Raw genomic sequence first — 11823 nt, 5'->3', positions numbered from 1 at the left:
GTTCCGGGTTTGACTGTTTTGTGGTGGCCGCTGGGTGATATATGTGTTGTGCTTTATGCCAGATGTATATTCATTACCCTTTTTAAAAAATCAGGATGCAAAGGAAGTGCTGGGAGGTCAAGAGGGGTCACATGTAAGAGGTCGCGTTTATGTGTTTTGCTGGAGTATCTTTGTGTCTCCCAGAAAACGGTCGTCTTATGTAACACCTCTGAGGTGCTGAGACAAAAAGGGTTTCCTTTGTGTTACTAATTAAAAGATTTTCTTAGAGAACCTGTTTTTATTCCTCTTGGATTGTCGCACCGGCTCACCCACAGACGTTAGAGAAAAACTAGGTTGTGCTGATCAATATATTGGAGAAATTTGAATATCAATACAATGAGCTCCCTGTCTTCAATCTTAATTTTTAATATGGTGATAATAAGTGTATTAATTTTCATAACTTTCTTTCAATAGCCTTGGAATATGAGCGATGGTGGCCCATTTTTTCATGGCGGATATGCATCTCTCCCCTCTGTGCTGCCATTGATCACCCCTGTGCTGTTTCTCCCCCTCGCTTTGTCCTCCAGTCTCTCGCTCCTTCCCTCCCTTCACACCACCGCACTGTAAAATTCATCCTTATTCCTCATTTCAGCGAGCTAACTGTGCGCACTACCTTTTATCAGTCCAGAACTGTTAAATTAATAAATTGATATTGACGAGCTATCAGCCAGGGGGATAAATTATTTGGGAGCACAAGGCTAGGGTCACATGACTTTTAGTACCCACGATTCTGTAATTATTCCCCACGAGAAGAACCACAGTGTGGTGCATTGCCCTCCCCCTCTCTTAGAAATGAACAAACATGCACACACACATGAAGAACTATAAATATCCTCACGTTCAGTGGATAGCACGGGCCATGGGAATACTGATGATCATTACTGCTATCATAACCGTCATGATACCGGATGTTAGCGTGCTGCAGATTACGGTCTATCATCACGATTTAAAACAGAAGTGGAGGAAACCAGAACGTGCAGCAGCACTGAATGCAAATGATATTGAGCCTTGCATTGCCGTGAGCGTCGACCAGGCTACCTGCTAAGGTGCAATGTAAAACAGTGGGATGAGGCTCCTGCAGCTGATGGTCTTCGCTCTGTAATAAATGCAAATGAGAGGTAGCCCACAAACCGGGAGGGAGGTGAAAGGGGGCAGTGAGCATGTCAGGGTGCCAATCATAGAAGTGCTCTTGTTGCCCTCTGGTCATCGCTGACCTTTTGACCCTGGCCGTGGCCTAAATGTCAGAGGTCACCCACCAGGGTCAGTGCGGATCACTGCAAGACCCTGGCCAGGGATGCATCACCATGGCAACAATCCTCTCACTATAGGTGGAAAGATGAGGGGGGGTGTTTTGCATTCTGTATGCTGAAATGATGCACACACAAACACACCAGGTTGAGCATCACATCTGTGCTGTGCTTTTTTTTTCTCTCACTGGGAGTCAAGCTAAGCACAATTGGTTTCCAGTGAGCTAACACACAGCTGGGCAACATCCAAAGAAGCCTGGCATGAACACTGAGTAAACATGCTGGTTTGACACATCCACGTTATTTATTTGGCCTGCTACAGAGGCCATATTTCATCTGCCAAGATGGCTGCACCACAGCTGCCTTCTGCTCCATTATAGGGGTCAAAGTGTCACAACAGAGAAGAAGAAGATTTCTTATACTGAAAAATACTGATATTCGAATTGACTAAAATAATATTATGCTCAATTAAAAAAAACATATCCTCTCACAAACAAGCAGCTGACTCTGTGTTGAAGGGGAAAAAAAAAACTTTGTCACATCCACTTACATTCAACTGTGCAAACCCTGCTGGAATATTCGCTTGCACCGTGCGTCATCTAGTGGTGGGATCCGACCTCTTCCCTCTGCGCTGCTGCTGCTCGGCTCCTCAGCGCGGTGAAAGAGGGGGAAAAAACCCCACTAGTCTGCTTTTGTCTCCGGGGAGCTCCGGTCGATGCCTCGTCCCACCATATGTCTGATCGCAGCTGCCAATCAACAGGTCAACGCGACCCCGGGGAGGCAGACACTGGTGGGGAGAGATCAAACAGTGGACCTCGGGGATGACAGATGCAGATAGAAAAAAAAAAAAGGCAATAAAACATTGCTTCAAAGATGGCAACGGTGCACTAGGAGGCAAATTATTGTTAACAGTAATCTGCAGAATAGCGCCTCGCATTCTGATCGATTGACTATTATGGAGCCTTTGAAGCCGAGGTAACGCCAGGCTATTGTTCATGGTGGGACACAACCAGAAAATAGCAGCTGGTTTGGAGTCAACTATAGCGCTTCCTAAGCCTTAAATACTACTTACTTCTATGCAATCATGCTTTCTAATAGACTTGCAATTTGGACTCCTCCAGGCTTTGGGCCTATTGAGAGTTTTTCATAGCCTACATTCAGCTGCAGTCCCAGCAGCACCAAACAGACATGTCTGGAAAAGGGCAAATTAGGGAAATAAAGTCAAACAAATGGTAAATATTTGTATTTAATTACTATAGAATTACTTTTATTTCAGTACAACCAAGGTTACTTAGACAAAGGAGGGACATTCTTCCAAAACGCACCTAAATTACAAATTATTTTTGGCTTATCTGATGGATGGTTTAAATAATACTTTGGCAAATACCTTTCTCTGTAAGTCATTACGCTTACATTCAGACATTCAAACAAAATATGATGCTCATCTCCCACATGATTATCATCACAGAGGTTGCACATCCTCTGATTTTTGTCCAGCCCTTTATATCTTCCTCTAACTCAAGAAATTCTTGTTATTGCCTCTAAAATTATGAATACTTTAGGTTTTCATGCAACAGATACTTCTCCAGTTGAAACTCTTGTTTAATTTCAACACCTGTATCACATGATGTCATACTTCTGAGTTCACTTTTGTATAAAGTGATCTTTTAGCCTCTGTTGAACTGTTAGTTTTAACCAGTTGATGTTGTTACACTTTTGTGTGAGCCAGTTGTAAGACAAGCCACGTTCATGGTGACACATATACCCCCGTGTTATGCAGGCTGAACAAATAGTTGTACATTATTTGACTGAGTTAAGTTTCTTTACCCTCTATCAGCCACCCCAAGTAGCCAGTAATTCTCTTTTTAACTGCAGTACAGAGTGGATAACTTCCTAACTCCCCTTTATATCATCTATTTCCTATATTTTTTAGAATAGTTTTATTAGCAGTGAACATAACTGCTCTAATGTTCTTCATCCTCTGGCCTATTAAGTTTAGAGAACACAGAATGGCCATTTCACTCCTTAATGTATATTAACTTTTAGCATAGGTGTAGATTTCAGGGGAAAGCAGAGGACATCCCCCTCAATATTAAAACGTGCATTTGCAGAGGACTTTTGTTTTGACATAAAGACAAGTTTTGAATAGACAAGTTTCATTTTATTTATTTATTTAACCAGAAAAACCTCCTGAGATTAAAAATGTCTTTTTCAAGAGTGTCTTGGCCAAAACAGGCAGCAACATAAGTTACAGAAAAGCCAGAAAGTATGATAATGTATACAAGAAGTTAACTATAAAAACGCAAAAATAGGGCAACTACACATGATTACAAAGACCAGCTAAGACACGGTGACATTGGCATATAGATTGTGTACAAAAATCCTGCAGCAGCACTTTGAAACGGCCGAGAGAAACCAATGAGTGCAACTTGAAGTCCTTCTGCAGAAGATTTTACATATAAGGAGTTGCATACATAAACATTCACTGACCAAACTGTATATATCCTCGGTACAGACATTAAAATCATGTTCTGTGAATGGAGAGCATAGCCAGTTTTAATTTTTTGCTAGATATACAGACATAAGTGTGCTGGAAGTAGGCAGAGAATAGCTTTGTACACACGAAAATGGAGTTAAGGCTTTAAATTAAAAGCACTTTATGTAAAGTTATTTGTATAACTGCAATTTATTCAAGTGTAGCCAGCCATTGTTAAGAGTCATGAAGACAAAAGCAGAGAAACTATAGACTCATGTTAGTCAGTAAATTTTATTTTCCATAAAGGTGCTGGGTTAAATCATCCTACAGTGCTGCAGATGGAATATATCTCACACAATATGAGCTACAAGCTGAAAACAAACCTCTTCCTCTTTCCCTGTGTATCTCTTTGATCTACGTGCAGGTTTCAGGCTTCATCCTCTGTTGTGTGAAACCGTTGTACATTGAGTCTATAGTCAAATCAATGAGATACATGTAAGCTAACGGGGAATCAGCTTTGGAATGCACGCTGTAAATGTGCTGCATTAAAACACGGCCATAATGTTTCATCTCCGTCTCAGCAGGACTGATCTTCTTACCTCACTCTCTGCTAATCAGGAACAAATCTTTGGGCCTTAATCTACGGCCCCCCTGCACCCCTCCGTCGGCCCATCCCATTAGATTAACAAAATGACATGCACATATGAACACACACACACACACACACACACACACACAGCTCATGACCTCAATCTCATTCTGTTAGAAAGGTAGGTAATTAAGATTTTTGTGTGAGTTTGTTGAATGTAAGTGCTGTTATTTGGAGTATTTTAAGTGGGAAACATTACAAAACAGCTCTTTATGATAAATTTATTTTAGTGGCTAAAATATTATTTAAACTTTTCACAAAAAAGCACAAAAACTAAGTACTAATTAATTAAACTAATTTAGTTATTTGGATGATTGCATGTGTTTTTCTGCCAGTGTTTTAGAAGTTGTGTGTGTGTGAATCATGGTAACTTGCACATGGGTTTGTGTGTGTGTGTGTGTGTGTGTGTGTGTGTGTGTGTGTGTGTGCGTGTGTGTGTGTGTGTGTGTACAGCAAACATATGCAACCAAATTAAAGCCTTAAAGCTGGTGAATTGAAGAGGATTTGATGCAGAGAGCAATTCATGGGAATTAAGCAAATTAGGTCTCCAATTAGCTGCCGACATTGAATAGGAAGATTTGGTGAACAAAAAATTAATTAGATGGATTTGTCATTGTTCTAATGAGCATCGCCAGAAAATAACTGTTGGGAGCGAGTAGCGCACCCTCCCTCTACTCCTCTCCATCGCTCTCCGTCTCCATCTCTGTCTCTCTTAAGCTTTATCCTTCTGACATATTGTTTGTTGGTTAGGAATCTAATTTCATGTCAAATATTGCCTCATTCAAATATTCAATAATTTGCAAATAAGAAGCCCACATGAGCCGAGACAAACAAACTTCAGAAAAGTCAATGTATGACCTAATCCTCTTAGGCTGGAGCACTGTGGATGTAAATGCCAACCTTTGCAAGTCAGAGAGGAATTTCACTATTGATGTGAGAGCCGGACAGGTAAGAATTGACTTCATCCTTATTATGGCAGCATTTTGGAGTCATTTTATAGAACTAAACGGCTCCTGGTTTAGAGACAGATGTAATTTTTAGGGCCTCCTTTATGATAATATGGCTTTTGTCATGTATTGCACTCATTCCTACAGTGACTTTGATTATTTCAGTCACTGTATGCTCCTGCCCCAACTGGATCTTCCTACAGAGTCCCTAAAAAGCCGTCTCCCCTCTCTCCCTGCCTCCTTCCCTTTCCTCTGCTCCCCTCATCCCTGACCTCCCGTGGTCCCCCCTCTTTCTGCAGCAGCGGTTGGTTATGGATTACACTGTGTGATAAGCTTCCTATTTCTTGAAACTATTTGGGATTGCTCAGATTATCTGGCCTCGTATCCTTGGGAGTCGGCTTTGGCAAGCCCAATTTTAGTCTCTTAAGGCAGAAGATTTTGCATCCCGACAGCTTTGACTAATTAGCATCTAACACCGGGTGGTGTTGCAGCATTGGGCTCACTTTTAGAACTATCTGCTCGCTCGGGCAATCGCACACACACACATCAACACACATTAACACACGCAAATCACAACTGAGGAGTAAAAACATCACAAGGTGTTGAATTCAATATGATTTAATGAGATTATAACAAAACATTGTGAGTTTTTGTTATTCTAAAAACACTGAGAATACAAATAACAGATTCATACATGTCATCATCGAACACCCTAAAATCGCTTTGGTTTGCAGAGTTTAACGTAACATTGTCCACTTCGACGTCAACATCACCTAATGACAAATTCATTAGCAAATAAGACTAAAATCTCTCCTTTACCCAGCAGTAATTCAGGGCCAGATTGTTTGTACGTCAAAAGTACAACACTCTCAGGGTACAGAGGCGCGCAGGCTCGGGTGGAACCCCACTTGTGGCTGCACACTGGCCCATGGCCAGTAGAGTCTTGGTGCCAGGCAGGACAAAGGGAGCGTTTGGGCTTGGGGGCAGCACCAGTAGGTCGTTCTGTGTGACCGGACGAAGGCTGGGTGGTAGGGCGAGCTCAGGGAGGAAAGAGGGAGCTGTCCTGCCACCCTGCGTACCCTCCGCCGCGCCCTCCGGCAGTGGTAGTCCCCGTTAGAAAAGTCCTGGAAGTTTGTCGGGTGAATTGCCCAGAAGTGGCCTTTACCATTGTCACTGCGGCCTGCTTTGATGAAGCAGTCATTCAGGGACAAGTTGTGACGCACGCTGTTCCTCCAGTTTTTATCCTGTTGGAGAGAGAAAAACAAAACGGTTAAGCCAGAAACAAACGCTCAACGCTAAGTAAGAGTTAAACAATGGTTGTCCCCAATTGGGAAATTAACATAGGTGGCAGCTAAGTATCACTGATCCTCCTCAGGATGTCACCTTGTCCTGTTGTTGGCAGGATGCACCATAGCGTGTCAAGACCGTATATGATCGCAGTAAGACACGACACCCTGAGTTACCTTTTTAGCACGTCAAACCAGTGATCAAGTTTAATCCACTAGGCTACGTCCAATCTGTTGTTGCACCTGGTAAAGGCAGAGGCGGTTTGCAACCTAGCAACAGGATTACTTTATTTGCGAATTCGCCAACAACAAGATCATCTAGTGTCCCCGCGAGCACCTAATTGCCTAACCACTCAGACAGATTACGTGTGCCAAGTAGGTCGGTTCACTTGTGAAAATGGCTGCCGCATTAATTTTCAGCGACTGAAGAAAATACACGCTCTCGTGATCTGTGTCATGTACGCCTTACAGGATTAATTTCAAAACAGTCCCACAGACACAGATCCCCTGGATCGTAGCTTCACATTATCACCAGACTTTCTGAATTCATCAAGAACTATTGTGTCCTTACAGTGCCATCTTTGTTGATCTCTGCTCGCCGGGTAAACAGAATAACACAAGAACATTGACGTGAACGTACCTTACTCTTGAAGTAAGGGTAGTGGTCCATGATCCACTGGTAGATGTCACACAGCAGCAGTTTCTTCTGCTCTGACGCCAGGATTGCTTTGGAGATAAGCGCGATGTACGACTGGTTGGGTTTGTCCGCAGACTTCTCCGGACTGCTGCTGGTCGACGTGGTGGTGGTGGTGGTGGTGGTGGTGGTCACTTCCTCCGCCCCCTCCTCTTGTTGCACTTCATCCCCCTCCTCTTCTTTGACTTTCCTCTCTTCAGCCTTTGCCTCTGACCTCTGTAGCCGCTTCTCCTGCGCCTCTGAGCGAATCCCCACCTCTTCGGGTTTAGGATTCTGATGATTTAGCATGTTGCTCGCTGTCTGCTCTGCCGTACGACTTCCTGTCGCTTCTTCTTTAGAACCTTTGACTCCTTTATTGAACAGAAGGTAGTCAATAGTGAAGCTCAGTCCCAGCCTTTCTCTGCCGCCACCGGTGCGGCTGCTCCTGTCCTCCATTGTCATCTCTGAATTGAGATATCTCAGACTCATTACAGAGGTTTAATTGGCTCCAAACTGACTGTTGAGTAAGTATCAGGTGTTAAATGAAAAGTCTGTCTCCCAGAAGTCCTCTCAGATTTCTGTGTTTGAGTTTCACAGCATGGCTGTTTTCTTGGAAAGTGCAGGACCCTTCATAAACTGAACGCCTCAATGCCCCTCGCCTCTATCGCTCAAGTCTTACTGTTGACAAGATCACAGATAAAGATGAGCCTCTCAACTGTTGTTAACCTTGACGCGCTCACGAGCGACACACTCTCAACCTGTGGAACTGACGTCAGCCTGTGAGATTAAACACAGCTAATTTGTACAGTAACAAATTTTGTTAAAAAGTTTTTGCCTCTCTGATAAACCTGACGATCAAATCCACTTTTTCAGAATCCAGCTGCCTTTTTTGCTCCTGAAACAAAGAGTTGTGCTTCACGGTTGCGAAGGTGTCTCTATTTATATGACTGTGAATTTATCCCTCACAGAAAGGGGCAAAGAAGGCACAGGGGTGGTCCAAGTGGGGGGTCTCAATTGAGACGGATTATTTTTATTAACCCAAGCAAATCTTTGTAATTACGGGAGATTAAACACTCAAGATTTAGTAAGACGTGGTGTGCAGAGGATGGATGCTGCACAATCAAAGGCCTTTTAGATGCCACTGTTATCCTGTTAAAGTTGTTTTGTCCATGGGGATGCTGTCCGAAGAATTACTTCAATTACCATAGAGCAGTAATTAATGGGTCAATGTTTAATGTTTTGGAGACAAAACACAGTCAAGTCTCCTTTTCTGGAGAGAGCACAAATGTACTGCGCAGCCACTGATAAGCAACAGAACAGTACACGACTGAAAAATCAGACTCACCTGTTTTTAATTTGTGTATCCTGTGACCTTTATTCCAATTCATAGCAACTATTATTATACTTATATGTTATTAGCCAGTGGAGATGTTTAAGATTTCATCTATAAAACAGTGAGTAAAGTCAGCAAATGCAATCCTAGATATCTTTTAAGATCCATCTCAAAGATCAAAACTGAAATACTCTGCACTTCAAATTGTATTGTATTATTTTATAATCTTTAATTGTGTAATAAATATTTTACTGGCTAATTATGGTTTATTTTCAGACCGAACATTTCCTTCAATTTGAGGGAACAGTTATTGACTACTGGTCTCTATAATGTGTGAGGACTCTACTACTGATTTTTTCTTTGTGTTTAATTAAACTTTACTTCTGAAGTTTCATCATTTGTGCTTTAATAGTGATTATGTTTTAATGCCAATGATGAATTCATGTCGCAGTTTTTAATTCGATGGTTTTTAGTTGGATTACAGTAGTCTAGTTTAGTTTAGTCTAGTTTATTAGCACATACATGTATAGAAAATGCAGGAAAAAGAAATTAAAAGTTGAAATATTGTGCAGGAGAGGTTAGAAGCCTCCCCCATTGAATAACATACATAAAAGAAAAAGATAAAATGAAGGTTGCATAATTGACGTTCCAGAGTTCCAGACTAAGAAGTAACACAAAATCCTAAACTGAGGATGTTTTGTTTTATTGTGGATTTTTACTTGTTAAATATGATAATTTGTACTTTGATTGTGACAATGTTTTAATGCCAACAATGAATTTACGCCACAGTTTTTGTGAAGGGTTATAGCTGAAATACAGTAGAATAGTTATGTTATAATATACATGTGAAACACACTGTGAATTACACTTTTAAATGTTGACATGTCATGTGTTTAATTTGTGTGTCTTGTTACCTTTGTTCCAGTTCTTCCAAAATATTATTATAGAAGAAACTTATTTTACACACCATAGCTAGGTTCTGGAAATCCACTATGAGACCAAATTTGCAAACCTGGCTTACTGGAATGTCCCTAGAAAAACTTACCTCTACAATAAAGGGTACATATTCTACTTTTGATAAGATATGAGGACAGTTTCTGACATTTCCAGAGGGGAGGAAGGCTACAGAAGTCTACCTGTCTTAATCTCTTGAATGCAACATAGCAATGTGCTCTTTCTTTCCTTTAGTCTCTCAATATTTATAGAGGTAACATTTCTGATTATATTATGAACCTTGGAAAAGTGCTCACTGTATTGCCCTGTCGTAGCAGCTGTTATTAGGATGATGCCTTACTGTTAAAGTTCTGTTTCATACCTTATTTGTTTCCTGTCGTTGTTTTTGGTGTAAAATTTGTAGTATATTAAAAAGCCAATAAACTCACTTGTTTTTTTGTTTTTTTTTTAAAAAGAGAAACTTATTCTGTTATTAGCCATTGGAAATGTTTAAGTTTATCATCTACAAATTAGTAAACTTAATATAACTGATTTAGTTCTTTTCTGCTTTTCACAGAGTTCAATAAATACAATAGGCTCGCAGCAGGTTAAGGAACTCATTTGCTTCTCGGTAGACTCAGTGCAACCTGGGTCAAACATGTCTGATGGGATTTGGGGCGTTAATATTATGGTGTTGTTGTTTGGTCAGCTGTTTTATTTATGTGAAACAGCTGATGACCTGGCACACAAGAAACACAGTAAGGTGAAATCAGATCAAATCAGATCAATCAAATTATCTTATATGACTGCTACCTTTGGTGTGTCTCCTCTTGAAGGCAGGTTAACTAAACACCAAGCTGATTTTGTTGCGTTTGCCTCCCTCATAGCCAAATGGTGCATATTGTTACAGTGGAAGAGCCCCGACCCCCCTCGCACAACTTCTTGGTTTAAGGATTTAATGTCTTTTCTCCACCTAGAAAATATCAAGTACACAGTCAGAGGATCTGTGAAGAGATTCCACAAAACTTGGGACCCCTTTTTCTCTTATATCAACTCGCTAACTTAGACAGACAATTAATTGCTTAGTAAATGTTTTTATCCCCTCGTTTTTATTTTTTAACATTTTATTTATCTATTTCTATTGTATTTATTTCTTATTTTATTTATTTATTCTCTTCTTTTACTCTTCTAGCACTCAAAAAAGTAAGTGTAATTTGTACCTACTAGGACATTTGGGAAGGTGGTTGGGAGGGTGATTTCGGGATGATTGGTTTGTGAGGTGTTGTTTGTGTGTCGAAAAATATGACACTCCAAAAAAAAGTCAGACTTCTGCTTAGCAATGAGTACCTGTACTGTATATTACTTGCTCTGAAGTCTGTTTAATAAATATACTTTTTAAAAAAAAAAAAAAAGTATCATATGTCTATTAAGATCCATCTCAGAGATCAAAACTGAAATACCTCTGTACTACTAAATTGTTTTATATTATCTTGTAGTCTTTATTGTGTTATGAATATTTTACTGGCTATAGTTTATTTCCAGAGTACACGTCCCTCAGTTTGGGGGAACAGTTATTGACCAGTGTTCTCTAATGATATATTATGACTCTTCTACTAACTGTATCTTTGTGTTTATTTAAACTTTATTTTTAAAATGTTATAATTTGTGTTTTGATTTTGATAACAACATGGTGGCGCTTGTACAGGCAGCAGCACAGCACTCTGTAATTCATGGCATATGTTGGCACTGCTTGTGTAGTGTGGATGTTAAGTGTATGAATGTATGATATCTTATCCTCTCCTTTATTATTCATTTATTACTTTCATAATGAGTTCTGTTGTATTCTGTGCACTGAATTCCATTGTATTTATTTACAATGACAATAAAAGGAATTGAATTGAATGATACTTTAATGTCAATAATGAATTTATGTTGCATTTTTCTATGATTTTTTTCTTCTGAATTCCAGTTGACTTGTTTATGTTATGATATGCAGGTCAAACGTCCTGTCAATTACACTTTTAATGCTGACATAAATTCTGGATTTTATCCTGACTCTCAGTTAATGCTACTGACATTTTACAGTGAAGAATATCCAAGGGTCTGTAAGTGTTTTTGACCAACTATGAAGTTTACTAAAACACCTAATCCACCTTAAAACATGGTTTTATTTAACCACCTGAATCCTTATTTACCCAGAATGTGGTTTTAGGTTCCCCATTAGTAAAATCAGAGTCATA

At 40.1% G+C, this 11823-nt stretch overlaps 1 protein-coding gene across 1 annotated transcript; it reads right to left on the bottom strand.

Annotated features, from left to right (window-relative positions):
* Positions 1–5962: 5962 nt before the first annotated feature.
* Positions 5963–7773, bottom strand: foxq2 (forkhead box Q2). Its single transcript, XM_050055260.1, has 2 exons — positions 7285–7773; positions 5963–6602 (listed from the first exon to the last, which is right to left on the bottom strand). Exons 1-2 carry the CDS (start codon positions 7771–7773, stop codon positions 6228–6230), a joined length of 864 nt encoding a protein of 287 aa, XP_049911217.1. The 3' UTR covers positions 5963–6227.
* Positions 7774–11823: the final 4050 nt, after the last annotated feature.

The sequence above is a fragment of the Epinephelus moara genome, chromosome 10 (assembly GCF_006386435.1).
Source record: "Epinephelus moara isolate mb chromosome 10, YSFRI_EMoa_1.0, whole genome shotgun sequence".
NCBI lineage: Eukaryota > Metazoa > Chordata > Actinopteri > Perciformes > Serranidae > Epinephelus > Epinephelus moara.
Note: the sequence above shows the minus strand (reverse complement) of the source record. Positions and strands in the feature narration are given on the sequence as shown.

Bases quoted from the DNA above. Each gene is read 5' to 3' on its own strand.
- foxq2 (XM_050055260.1), bottom strand. From the start codon at position 7,773: ATGGAGGACAGGAGCAGCCGCACCGGTGGCGGCAGAGAAAGGCTGGGA. The intron at 6,603-7,284 runs GTACGTTCACGT...TCTCTCCAACAG, and splicing joins ACCCTTACTTCAAGAGTAAG to GATAAAAACTGGAGGAACAG.